General features: G+C 44.3%; 1 protein-coding gene across 10 annotated transcripts in view; it reads left to right on the top strand.

The window, feature by feature from the left end:
* Window positions 1-14,001, top strand: part of sox6 (SRY-box transcription factor 6) — a 174,884-nt gene that overhangs the window by 62,023 nt on the left and 98,860 nt on the right. For all 10 annotated transcript variants that reach the window (XM_083759969.1, XM_083759973.1, XM_083759976.1 and 7 more), the window contains one exon: window positions 4,648-4,858. In XM_083759969.1, the coding sequence (XP_083616095.1) occupies window positions 4,648-4,858 (211 nt within the window). The remainder of the gene's footprint in view (window positions 1-4,647; window positions 4,859-14,001) is intronic.

Genomic DNA, 14,001 nt, shown 5'->3' with positions numbered 1-14,001 from the left:
TCATACAGTATCAACTGTAGCTGCTCATCACTCTTGCCATTGAGAGTAACACACACACACACACACACACACACACACACACACACACGTGTGTGCATGTATGCATACGCATACATGTGCGTCACAGTGGCAGTGTGAAGGACAGTCACAACAGAGACCTCATAACAATCTTATGAAGACTTTATGATCATGTGTTCTGCCAAGCGCTTGGCTTTGATGTGTGAGACCTCCACAAATGTCTGTCCACCCCCCACTCCCCACAAACACAGATGCATGCGCAAACACACACACACACACACACACACACACACACACACACACACACACACACACACACACACACACACACACACACACACACACACACACACACACACACACACACACACACACAAATATTTAAGTTGGTGTATTCAACTGCTACACTGTCATACGATAGCATTCACTGGTACTTTAAATGTACGTTTTATTAGCAAGGTTGTGAGGGTTATAATATCAAATATAGTGTATCCTGTAATTACTACAAAAATACTGGAAGCAGTGAAATGCTAAATATAATGTTCTAAAGTAAAAGCAATGTAATTTCAACTAAAGTAAATGGGTTTGGGTTTAATTTATTAACAAAATGGCTTCATAAATATGTTAGACATTCCATCCAGTTGACATTGTTTGTGATAGGAAATTAAACTCAAATTCAAATGAATGTATTGTATAGCAAAGGATGATTTAGAATTGATTCAATACAATAAATGCATTATTGTGTTCTGTAAAAGGAACATAAAACTGTACCAAAGTATGATACTTGAATATCATACATATTAAAATAATAATAATAATAACGCCCGTCCTCCGTCTTTGGTGCTGAGCCAATCTGCAAACGCAGCAAAATCATACAGCAAAAGGAACAGCTCGCAACTCACTTTAGATGCTCCAAAAATGTTAATAAACAGCAGCTGCTGTTTAGTAATGTTCGCTGCTGTTTTTTTTGTTTTGGAGCATCTTAAGTAAAATTGAGTACTCGAAAGTCGGCCCCACACAAGCTCCTTTTTTTCTTTTTTTTCTTACCATTGAGCTATTAAGGAAAACTACGTTTTGGAAGACTAGTTGTTTCCACTTGACTTTTCTGCAGTAACTCTTGTCAACCAGTAGTGGTCCTACCCGACCACAGGATGTAAAAGTCTCAATTGAAGAGCTGTTAGTTAGTTATTGTATGAACATACAAGTGGCCAAACCCCATGTTTGAACCCTCTGTCCAGAAGCACTGAGGGTTTCAGGTGGACAACACTGCACCGACAGATTAGTTTTAACCAAAGTCCTCCTTCACTGATTATGTTAACCACATGAATCCTATAGCGTGAGCTTGTAGATCGGCTATTTTCGGTGAAGAGAGTTGGTGTAGAGGTTAATCATCATCATTCCCCATCATCTCATTCCGGCTAATTATAATTATTTACCTCCTCACCTTCGTCTTCAATGTTTGTGTTTACGCAATGTTTACACAAACACTCAAAGCTGGCCTTTCATTGTCAATGGTATTTAATGTTTGTGTTAGGACAATGTTTGTGTTTACACACACCCTCAAAGCTGGACATAGGAGGGGCTAGCGCCCCCCAAAAAGGAGCAACTCCGCATATTTAAGTGGTGAATGTCATGTTGAAAATCCTAAAGTGAAATATCACGGAGGGATCTGAACGCTGCCTTATCTCTTGCCTTCTCTGCGGGCTACAATCTTGTTGTCATTAATAAAACATGCCTTGTCCGCAGTATGCATGTGTTGTTCTTGTTGTTGTGTATATAGCATATACATCTGTAGCCAGACCCCAGACGCAGGGCGGGAGGGGGGTACTTTGATGTGAGCTGAGGGAAGAAGAGCAGAGGCACTTGTGGGGGCGATAGACAGAGGAGGCAGGTGGTTGTCTGTGACAGACGGGCCCGTGGTAAAGAGACCCAGAGGGCCTCTGAAGTAGCTCTGCACAGGGCCGCCCAGACGCTCAACACCTCGCTGGCACTCTCTTACACACACACACACACACACACACACACACACACACACACACACACACATACACACACACACACACACACACACACACAGTCACACACACGCAAGCATGTGTATAAAAACACTCTTACATACAGAACATGCACCTACACAGGCACACAATTACACATGCATGCACTATAACTAACACACACACACACACACACACACACACACACACTGGTTAATTTCTGTAATCTGTAATCTGGTTAATTAAAAAAAAGGTATTAAACATAATGTGGTGAAAAAATAGTGGAGGCACTGTACCTCTGTGGTCTGCACAAGATACGTGGCACTGATCAGTCCAGTGGTTAGTGAGATTAGCTATGGACACGCACGTGCGCACACACGCACACTCGCACACACAGAAACAACATAGACCCTCAGACAGCTCGACTCTAAGGATCCACGGTGTAAAGAATTATACTGTTAACTGTTTGCTAGTTAAATGAACACAGATGATATTTCTTTGTACCTCGGAAACAGTCATTTGGACCCAAGTAAACAAGGTTATAAGTTGTGGAGCTGACCTTGAGAAGGTTAAACGATGCCCACAGTTGGAGTTCAGCCATGATGGGTTCTTTGATGATTCTGCTTTAGCTCAAAGGTCATATCTCTGCACGTATTGTTACCTCTCACTTTGATCATCATACTGACAATATCACTTCGTACAGGAGTGGGAGTTAAAGGGGTAAACGTGCTGTCAGCTTCCTTGAGTTCGCAATATTTTTATAAAGCACCCGAGATAGAAGGAATCTAGAAACCGTAATGGAGAGAGAGAAAGGGAGAGAGAGACAGAGAGAGATGTAAGAGAGAGGGAGAGAGAGAGAGATGTAAGAGAGAGCGAGAAGGAGAGAGAGCAATGGGGGGGGCATAAGGCAATAGGAATGAGAGAGTGTTGCGTTTGCTGATTACCTGACTCCACTGCTGTGCCATGCGTCTGTGTGGGCTGTGCCCTGAACCTGTGCCAGCTGATTAACCCAGCTTCGCTCCACTCCCCACAAGCACTCTCCACCATCTCTGCCACGCCGCATAATCAACCAGCCCAGCCCAGCCCAGCCCAGCCCAGCCCAGCCCTGGCCTGGCTTGGCCTTGCCTGGCCTGGGCTGGCCTGGTTGGTGCTGAGCAGGTCGCTTGCTTGTGCAACCCTGGCCCTTGGTACGGTAAAATCTGTAGTGTTAACCACTTTCAACCTGGCGTCCATATTTATGGAATATCATTATAGGAAAAAAATAATAATCTTAAATAAAATGTGCAAACATTTCAAAATTATTCATATAGCCGTTTGTTCAACACCATTGTATGAGAGTATAAAATAGGGCTAAGTGGTTAATTGAACTCGATGTAAAAAAATAAACACAAATTATCCTTTGAACGTGTGTTATACTCTCTGGTCCACATTCACCATCATGGAGAGACGCATTTCTGAAACTTTTATTGTATTTCTGATGATTTAGTAGTTATTAGTACAGTAGTACTTATTTACTGTACTTACCTGATTTATTTATTTAGTCAAGAATGTCGGTGTCTCTTTGGAGCCAGCGACATTTCCCAGACATCATTTCACCACTCTGCCTTGTTGTATCGCACTCTCTTGTCATGCTGTTGTTGATAACACGTAAAAAAAAATCTGTAATAGGGCATACGTGTTGAATAGACATACATTCACACATTTATTTTTTATCTTTTTTTGTCTGGGCAACGAGAGTATTGTCAGTGAATCGGAGCAATCAAGTATTCTGTGGTTTAAAACAAAGCTAAACTGCAGCTTCTGGCTGGCAGAACTTTAACCTTCTGCTTTCTCAGACTTTACAAACCATAATTAACACTAACTTCAGTCTGACACGGCCCATGTGCAGACGACACTCCATTTCACCCTTTTTCTCTCTCTTCATCTTCTCTCTCTCTCAAGTGTGTGTGCACGCATGCTTCTCGCTCACACTCAAGCTGCCTCCCTCTATCACTCTCATCCTGAAACTCACTCTCATTCTTCTCCCCGTTTCCTGCATGTTCTGGCTTTGTGCACAGGGAGCACTCAGCCCGTCAGCCGGAGACAGGACCCTTTAGTTAAATACTAAACCACACACAGGTGGGACCGAAAAACAACAACAGCTCGAGACAGGCCGCAGATTTACAACGGCCCCAGGCACTCAGCTGAGAATAGGTCTCCACTAGAAAATGAACAAATTACATAGCAGTCACCCCAACACAAATGCAACACTCCAAAGCAATTTGAGAAATTACAGTAGGGAGGGCTTCTCTGTGTAGTTTCTTCACAGATGAAAAGTAGAACCTGAGCACGTTATGGCTGTGAAAGTATACCTCATCATTTCATCTCAATTTTTCTCTTGTCACAACTCATTTACCAGAAATGGTGAGCTCTGTTTGAGAGAGGAATCTGTCGTTTACCCTATAAACTGAGAGGAGTTGTTTCACGTGGTCCAAATTGAGAGAGAGAGAGAGAGAGAGAGAGAGAGAGAGAGAGAGAAAAATAACTAGCAATCACTGCAATGTAAATGAAAAGACTGGAGCACAGCAGCGCTAGCCGTTTAACACCAATTCCCCTCTGCTGTCGTCACCCCTCCTGTCTTTTTGTTTTCTTACAGGAGTCTGACAGCAATAAAGTATGCTCCCTGTACTCCTTCCGGAATAATTCCACCTCCCCGCACAAGCCTGAGGAGGGGGCCCGGGAGCGCAGTGACCTGCTGAGCGGATCGGCGTTCGGAACTCCCGAGCGTCGCAAAGGAAGCCTGGCAGACGTAGTAGACACTCTGAAGCAGAAGAAGCTTGAGGAGATGACAAAGACAGAGCAAGACGGTATGTCTCCCTTTTCCCTGTGTGTGTGTGCGTGTGCGTGTGCGTGTGCGTGTGCGTGTGTGTGTGTGTGTGTGTGTGTGTGTGTGTGTGTGTGTGTGCACGTTTACGTGTGCGTGTGTGTGTGTGTGTGTGTGTGTGTGTGTTCTGTTGTTGTGTGTCAGTATGGTATGTTGTCTGTTCGGGGCCTAAAGCCTAACTTATATTTTGTCGTATTATCTAGAAGAACATATTTTCCAACATGTAAAAGGACATACAATGAGTGCTGGCATTTTCTTCACCTCAACTTGTTTTGGATGAAAATGCTCCATTTCGAGTGAGCAACGTCATACCGCAGGATAAATGAGAGTATGAACGCCTTTTTCCTCCAACAGACTCACACTTTAAAAACGTTATGCGTATCTCTTGTCTTTCTTACTTCTTGTCTCTCTACTTTTCTCTTTTATCTCTCTTTCTTTCTCTGTGTCTCTCTGTCTCTGTCTGTCTCTCTCTCTCTCTCTCTCTCTCTCTCTCTGTCTCTCTCTCTGCACACACACACGCGGGTGCACACACACTCACACACGCACGCACACACACACACACACACACACACACACACACACACACACACACACACACACTCACACTCACACTCACACTCACACTCACACTCACACTCGCACACACACACACACACATTGAGCTGGGAAGAGTGACGTTACAGTGTTTCCAGTTTGTTCTGAACCTCGTCCAGTGTGACAAGGTGTGGGTGGCACGACACCTCAACGTAAGTGTGGTCTCCTGTCTGTGCCAAGGCAAACTCCCAGACTATAAAACACATAGGGCTGACCTCACGCCAGGAACATTACCTCTTTATTCTGCTCCACAGAAAACTCTTCACTCACTGCAGCTATTCGTCAAAGTCAGCCATGCGCAAACAACTAACGTCCTCCTGTTGGACCGTACCTGCCCCGCACACGTTAACCACTTAAGCTCTTTATGCTTTGTTGTATGGCAGAGTGTATGGCAGATAGCGGAAAGGCCCAATCTCTATTTCCGCTTTTTTTGTTTTTGAAAATCGATGAAAATTGTCTGAAGAAAATTCTGGAACAAATGTTGAAACCTACTTCACCTATAAGGTGTCCAAAATACGGACGTCAGTCGTCATATTCGACAATCCCTGAGCCTTTAATATTTCCCTACAGTACGTTGTGGAGGATCACCCCTCCCTGCGATAAGGCGGTTATGTCTGTGTCACATAACTGCACCCCATATCGCCCTGCATATCGCCCTGCTTCTCTCCCCAACTCTCCCCCACAGCCTGCAGTCTATCAAGAGCACAGCGGAAAAACAAATATTTGAGAGAGCCGCTGAAACATATCCCCCATTCTTAATTAGGGCTGTAATATAACTACATCCAATCAAATATTAGACCCCCTCGGGAATACTTGTGTCTCATTGGGTATCTGGGGAGCTCTTAGCTTAAGTACTTCATCAGATGAATAAATTAGACCTCTGTTAGCCTTAAAAATAATTTGCCCCTATAAGTGCTCATTCGGTGGTCTGTCTTTGTATCAGCTTTGCTTTGACTATTGTGGGCTACTCCTCAGATACTTGTTTATCTCCCTTTTAGCTTATCTGTCCGCTAATGGAATTCTGATCATCTGTTGTGAAATAATGAACTTGTGAAATGTACTCATGTCATGCACAGAGAATGAATACATGTATCATTATTATTTATTTCTCTCATAACCGAACATTTCATTCATGACCTATGTTCAGACAACGTTTCAGTGTAGATGTCTTAAGTTTTAATTGTTTGATTTTTGTTTGTAAAAAAGCATACTTAATCAATCAATATGTCACATCAGTTTTGATTCCTCAACAATAATAAGCTTTGATCTTCACTTGGGAATATTTCTTACCTTCCCCTTGTTTCTGGCAGGGCAGATTTCCAAAGCAAGCTTGTCAGAGCCCTCTGTGGCGAAGGAGGGCGTTATGGTAATGAGACCCAGCTGGTGAAGGCCGGTTGTTGCAGTAATTTAAATGGTCAAGTGCAGCTTGTAATCCAGGGCCTTATGTTAGTGCAGGGAGGAGAGGGTGCTCTGGAGTGCCATACAGCTGTTTTAATCTCCTGTTAATAATAGAGACTCAGTCTGCCTCATGCCCTGTATCACCGCCACTAAAATATATTCCCTTGTTGGAGGAAATTAGTTTCTGAGGGAACGCTAGCAAGACAAAGTTCAACGTTCTCTTTAAACTGGATGAACAGAGAGAGACACTGTCCTTAAAGGCACTATATATAGAGAGCTGCAGCAGGGCTGATCAGTGCTTACTGTAGGGACGCAGGTTAGCAACTGGCACTAGACACCTCTAATGCTACCCCCTTTTCTTTTCTTAGGATGTATTATCGTATGTCTTTCTTTATGGCAATGAGCCACAATTGGAAAGGGCAGAATTAAACCTGTGTAAGGAACGACCAAGGAGGTTGGAAAGGCCATTTGTTGCCTTAATGACTTAGCTAATGTGAGACAAAGAGCGGATGAGCTAAATATATCACTTATCTAAGCATGATATTACTGGGACAACTGTTGTGTCTAATCTTGCTGCTTTGGTGCCTGGGTAGCTGGGATCATTGCGGTCCTCAGAGGCGGTTTACCATCTGCTGTCATTCTTCTCCGGGCTCCCTGGCCTGGTCAGGAGAGCTCATTGTGCTGATGGACTGAAGGATGAAAGGGACAGAGAAAGCTCGGGGGCTAGAGGGCATACGAATGGTAGCATAATCTGGCACGCTCTTTACACAGTGCATTACCCTGCAATTGAATGTGTTGTGAAATCCCACTTAATTGGTGTGTGTGTGTGTGTGTGTGTGTGTGTGTGTGTGTGTGTGTGTGTGTGTGTGTGTGTGTGTGTGTGTGTGTGTGTGTGTGTGTGTGTGTGTGTGTGTGTGTGTGTGTGTGTGTGTGCGTGTGTGCGTGTGTGCGTGGGTGTGTGCATGCGTGCGTGTTTGTTTGTTTTCCATGAAACATATTATTGATTATGTGTGGGTTTTATTATTATGACTATGAATATGATTATTATTATTATATCTAATAATAATAGTGTAAGTACTATCCTTACCAGGTGTAATTTACCTTTAAAATGTAATATGTACAGTACAATGTCTGAACCATTGACAATCAGTGCTTCAGATCTCAGATGTTTTCTCTCTAGTCTCTTACCCATCCATCTCTCCATTCATCTAGTCCACTCCTGATCCTCATAACCACATTAACCTTGGCATCCCTCTGTGGGCGCAATTTTTTTTAAATGTATGAAAAATGTTATTATCATTTTCAATTGATATTCAAAAATAGTGAAAACAGCTGATTTACAAGCTCCCTGTGCATCACGATGCGACGCGTCGACGTCGTGAGCTTGTAGATCAGCTATTTCCATACAACATCATCGTACGACGATGTATAAAACAGGGCTTAAGTGGTTAAAGTGCTTTAAGTGCTTGTGACTGTGCTAATGAATGAAAATGCCCTTCCAGCAGCGAGCGCCACATTTAGCTGAATAGTCACCTTTGCTGTAAAAGCTCTATTAGGCCCAGTTGCTGGCAGGGGTAACGATTGTGCCCCATGTTTATTTACTAGGTATTGTAAATGCATTATTTATGGATAAGTCTCTGGACAGCACTTGTCAAGAGTTAAAAATGTCAGTATACGGTATTAGTGGAAAAAGAAAAATAGCCACCATTATAAAAATCCAAGGTGACCTTGGTTTGATTTACATGCAATTAGAACAGCTTTATATAATGCACTAAAGTATGAATCAATACTGAGCAAGTCAACACAGAAATACTTTGTGTGGTGGGTCTTTATGATCGTCCCCAAGACAAGGACGGCTATTGGGTTTTAGCTATTGTACGTGTCTTGGCTTTTAGATCTTTTACTTTGGGCTCATGTAGCTACTTGTTGAGTCCTTGTCAGTAGCAAGTAACATTGAATTTGATCATTTGCTTTATGAATTCCTCTTGCATCTTTGTGTTGATGTATTAAGTGGCACACTGGGATGCAGTGTTATTTCTCATCATATTTCACAATGCATATTCTTAGAATGAGGTGTGGGGATCATATGCATATTACGTAATACATTACAATTAAACGGCTGAAAGATATGCAAAGACATGTACGTACATGTGCCAGTATAGGGTCCAGTTGCTCAAACCCATGCACAGACAACCACAGACGCACGCACGCACGCACGCACGCATGCACGCACACACACACACACACACACACACACACACACACACACACACACACACACACACACACACACACACACACACACACACACACACACACACACACACACACACACACACACACACACACGCACACACACACACCAGCCTGTGTGAACAGGTGTGATCTGAACATGTAACCTCTGCTGACCTTAACGAGGTGTGACACAATGACCTCTACTGACCTTAACTAAATAACACAGTGCACATTTGTGATATTTGCCTTTTCCCCTTCAGGCCACGATCAAACCACTTTTTTCAGCTGAGAGAGATTGTAAAGAGAGAGGGAGTGGCAAGCAGATAGATATATTGAGAAACTTACCAATGTGTCTGCCCAAGACTATACAACCTTAAGCTTTTCAGCAAATAATGCAGTCTAACTGGCGCTTTAGCACCAAAGTCTGACGTCATTTAAATCCACTGTAACAGGCCATACTTTCAGACCTTCAGAAAAAATATGCTATTTCCCCTACAAAACACTCAAAGGGCTAAACCCCTTATACCTAAACTTCTACTATTTTGAAAAACATTTTTGAATAGTTCAACTAGCCAATCTACATTGACACGTTGTGAGCTTGTAGACTGGCCATTTTAACTATTAAAAAATGTTTTGCAAAATAGTAAAAAAAAAAAGCAAATAAGTTTAGGGATAAGGGGTTTAGTGGTCACGAAAATGAAGCCCTCAATACCATGAGCCCAAATTAATGACACCTCCAGACCGTCGACTTGTTGCCCCAAGAAAGTGTAGCCACAATTTAACGCATTGTTTTCTCTTAGGCTGGAGCATATTTTAGGGCTGCTTGGGCTGGGGCTGTCTATGCAGCACAGTGCATTTGGAAGATGAATTGAAAAACTAATAGCTAGTGTACAAGCTCACAACGTGTTGCATCGTGACACGTTGTGAGCTTCAAACATTTTGACAATGTTTTAAATTTTTGCCATTAATAACATGCCCAAAATAGGCCACACACTGTCTGTCACTAAACAGTGTGACACCTCTATAACACCTGTATAATTATCTCTCTCTCTCACTTCCCATCCTCTCTTTCTCACCTTCCTTTATTTGTTTGTGTAATCCTCTGACCAGGTCATGCATTATCGCTGTGTGTGTGTGTGTGTGTGTGTGTGTGTGTGTGTGTGTGTGTGTGTGTGTGTGTGTGTGTGTGTGTGTGTGTGTGTGTGTGTGTGTGTGTGTGTGTGTGTGTGTGTGTGTGTGTGTGTGTGTGAGAGAGAGAGAGAGACAAGGGAGTTGTTAGCATTGTGTGCGTGGCCCCTGGTCATTATCCTCTATTACGACAGGCTGTGTAATGAGATTCATGGAGATGGGTGAAAGCTTTGGAAGAGAATAGGATCAGCTGTAAATCCGCTGCAGGCCTGATTAACACTGATGAACTCTTGACTCTTGTTGTAACTCCCCTGTCAGTGTCAACGGCCCTCTGCTGACTTTACATGGACACTGACCATTGAAATTGACCAAACCTTTGAGACTGCTGGATTAATTTCTATAAACAATATTGATTCCTGCAATTCAGATTTTCCGTGTATATTAGAATTAACCACCTTTGTACAACCTTTGTTGTACGAGGGAGTTGTGTCACATAGACCAATCTACAAGCCAGAGTTTGATTGCCTAGTTTAGCTATTTTACAAAAAAGGTGAATTATTAATTATTATTATTATTATTATTATTATTATTAAAGGTATATTCAGTGATTTCACTCAAAAAACCGTAGGTTTCGTTTTTGGCTGTGGGACCCAGCCTTTCGTCCAATCAGGGTAGAGAGTCAAAAACGAAACCTACGTTTTTTTGACCCCCAGGGGTTAACTGGGGACAGGGAGGAACTCCTTATATGGCCAGCACACTCTATAGTAGGGAGGATTATCACAACAAAACAAAAAAATAAGTGATATTTGAATTAAGTGAAATCACTGAATATACCTTTAATGTTTCAGAATTTCCTCTAATAAAGACATGGCCAAAATAGGTCAAATATTTGGTCAATTTTAAATGTGTGATTTCACAGTGTATTTGTATGCGTGTGACATTTGAACGTTGCACAATGTGCACTTATGTATAATGTATTTTTCATATTATACTACTGTAACACCCCCTCCCCCCAAACACACTGATGCACACATCTCCCCGTCTTCCTCCTTCTCCTCTCATCCCAGCTGCTCATGTCATCTGCTTCAACTTTATCCCACCTAATTAATAGGGGTCTTTGTTATAATGATCTGCGCACGAGCCTCTGCCTCCATGCATATGCAATGAGGCATGCACAGGCTTCCGCTCGGCGTTCCTGGGTATCCTCCTTCCAAGCAGCTCGCCCCGCCCCTTTCCCTAACCCTTATTGGTGGAGTTACGGGTTTGGTGTGTGCACGCACCTGGCAGCGTGCACACACTGGACAACCATCAGTCACTCTCTTGGCCTCTGCTGTGCTCCGTGTAGCAACCTTCATCATTTCTGTTGTCTATTCTGTCCACATGATTCCAACAAGCTGCTTATCTTCATACAAGTAGTTCATTTGATCAAGGAGCGTGCGTGCATGCGTGCGTGCAAGCGTGCATGTGTGTGGCCCGTGGCATGGCAGCCCAGTGGAGCAGTGCTCTGGTCTGTCACTTTTGTTTGAATAGGTAATGTAGATCTGTTCAGGCTGAAGAGACATGAGCTGGAATCGCTTGTTAGGACACATGATCAAAAGGCTCTCTCTGCTCTCTGCCAATCAGGCCTCTTGTCGCCCTGTGAAGCAGACGTTAAATAGATTTTTCGGCTGTACGCCGCGGGCAGCCAGCCAGCCTGACATGTGAACTTTCACAAAAAGATACCCGGCCCCGTCATTCCTCCTTTCCTCTCGCAAAATACGCTCTCGCCTCTTCTTCTTGAAGGCTTACTCCCCTTCTCTCCCTCCCTATCGCCTTTGCTCTCTCTCTCCCCTTCCCCTCCCCCTCCTCTTCTCTCTCTCTCGCCCTGTCCCTCCTGTTACGGTCCTCCTCCTGCACCCCTTCCCTCCCTCTCTGTCCTATGACGGCGCTGCTACTCCTCTGAGGAAGGTTAGATCAGAATCCTCACGGGGCTAAATGGAGTGACCGGGGGTGCAGGGCGCCCTTTCGCTCCTGAATTATACATTTCCTATCTGATCCCAAACACAACCTTAACATAACGCAGGCGCTGCCCCGGCGAAGGCCTCGCTCAGGTCTCATTTTACAGTAGCAAACACGTAGGGTTTGTTGCCCCTATTCAAGAACAGGATCTCTCTCGCTCTACCTCTCTTGCTCTCTCTCTCTTGCTCTCACACTCTCTCTCCTCTCCTCTCTTTCGGTCGTTCAGATGACAAAGCAAGCAGCTGCCGCTTCAATGTGCCATTCTTTGCATTCGAGATCACCTTCCCTGGTTCTCATATTCCGATTAGTCAACAGTAGCAACTGCTGCGGAGCATTCCAGGGGCCATCTTCCCGGGTTTCAGCTGTTGAGCGTGTCCCCCCTGCGCCCATGCAAGACAACACTCCCATTGTGTTCCTGGCTCGCTCTGAGCACAGGAACCCCCTGATAGGAGGAAACGGGTGTCTCAGAGAGACAAATCACAGCCAGGCTTGCACAGAGGCTTGTTTGTCTTCATACACACACTATGCACTTGCTCGCGCACTTGCGCACACACGCACGCACACACACACACACACACACACACACACACACACACACACACACACACACACACACACACACACACACACACACACACACACACACACACACACACACACTGGTGTCACACACACACACACACACACACACACACACACTGGTCGGTCACACACACACACACACACACACACACACACACACACACACACACACACTGGTCGGTCACACACACACACACACACACCCTCACACACTGGTCACACACACACACACACACACACACACACACACACACACACACACTGGTCAGACATGCAGGTATATCCCGCCTGCTGCATCTAAAACGAGCATAATAGACAATGTAAATGACATCATTGATTGTGTTGCAGACTGTAAGGTCTCTGCTTTGGGAGATGATGAGATGTTGCATCGTCTACGCTACAAACAACAGTCCAAAAATATCTTAATAGATACATGATCACATCAATAAAAGACAGTAGATTGAAAATAGGATTGTTGTTGCTTGGGGTAATCTAGACACTTTGGAGGTGAAGTGAACACAGTGAATTGTGGTAGCTTGAGGCTAGTTTGTGTGGGTCCAGCAGTGTTGGAGGGGCACAGAGAGTGAAACGCTGACACACAAGAAGGCCGGAGCCATTAATGCTACTAAATCTGTCATTGTGCGGTAGAACCCAGGGATCTGGAAATAGCACTCTCCTATATGCAGATTAAAGGAGCAATAACAGGGGCAGTGACAGATATGGATGGACAGCCTTTATCTAAGAATTGTTGTTATTGTTGGTGGTGGTGATAGTGGTGGTGGTGGGAATTCAGAAGTACCTCAATTGGTTAGGCATTTGAATATATATTTATGTCTAGGTGCGTGTGTGCGCGCGCGTGTGTGTGTGCGTGTGTGCATGTGTGCGACTGCTTGTGCGCGCACGCGACTGTGCATGCGTTTGTGCGTGCGTCAGCGTGCAGCAGGGTTACACTGGGAGACTTGCGGTGGACCAGGTCAGTATCGCTGTCCTAGCCCTGGCGTTCCAACTCCCAGGCATTCTCCACACATAACTTGACAAAAGAGCTGGTGTCATCTGACCAGGGATCAAAATAGTGTCAGTGTAACTCACACCCTGGGCACAGACGGCCCTCTGTGGCCTGCTAATGATTTCAGAGCACATTGCAGGCTTGTTCTATAAGACGGAGGTACGTAAGCCATCCAGCCAAGAGAT

This window comes from Protomyctophum parallelum (genome assembly GCF_964188405.1).
Source record: "Protomyctophum parallelum genome assembly, chromosome: 2".
Lineage (NCBI taxonomy): Eukaryota > Metazoa > Chordata > Actinopteri > Myctophiformes > Myctophidae > Protomyctophum > Protomyctophum parallelum.
Note: the sequence above shows the minus strand (reverse complement) of the source record. Positions and strands in the feature narration are given on the sequence as shown.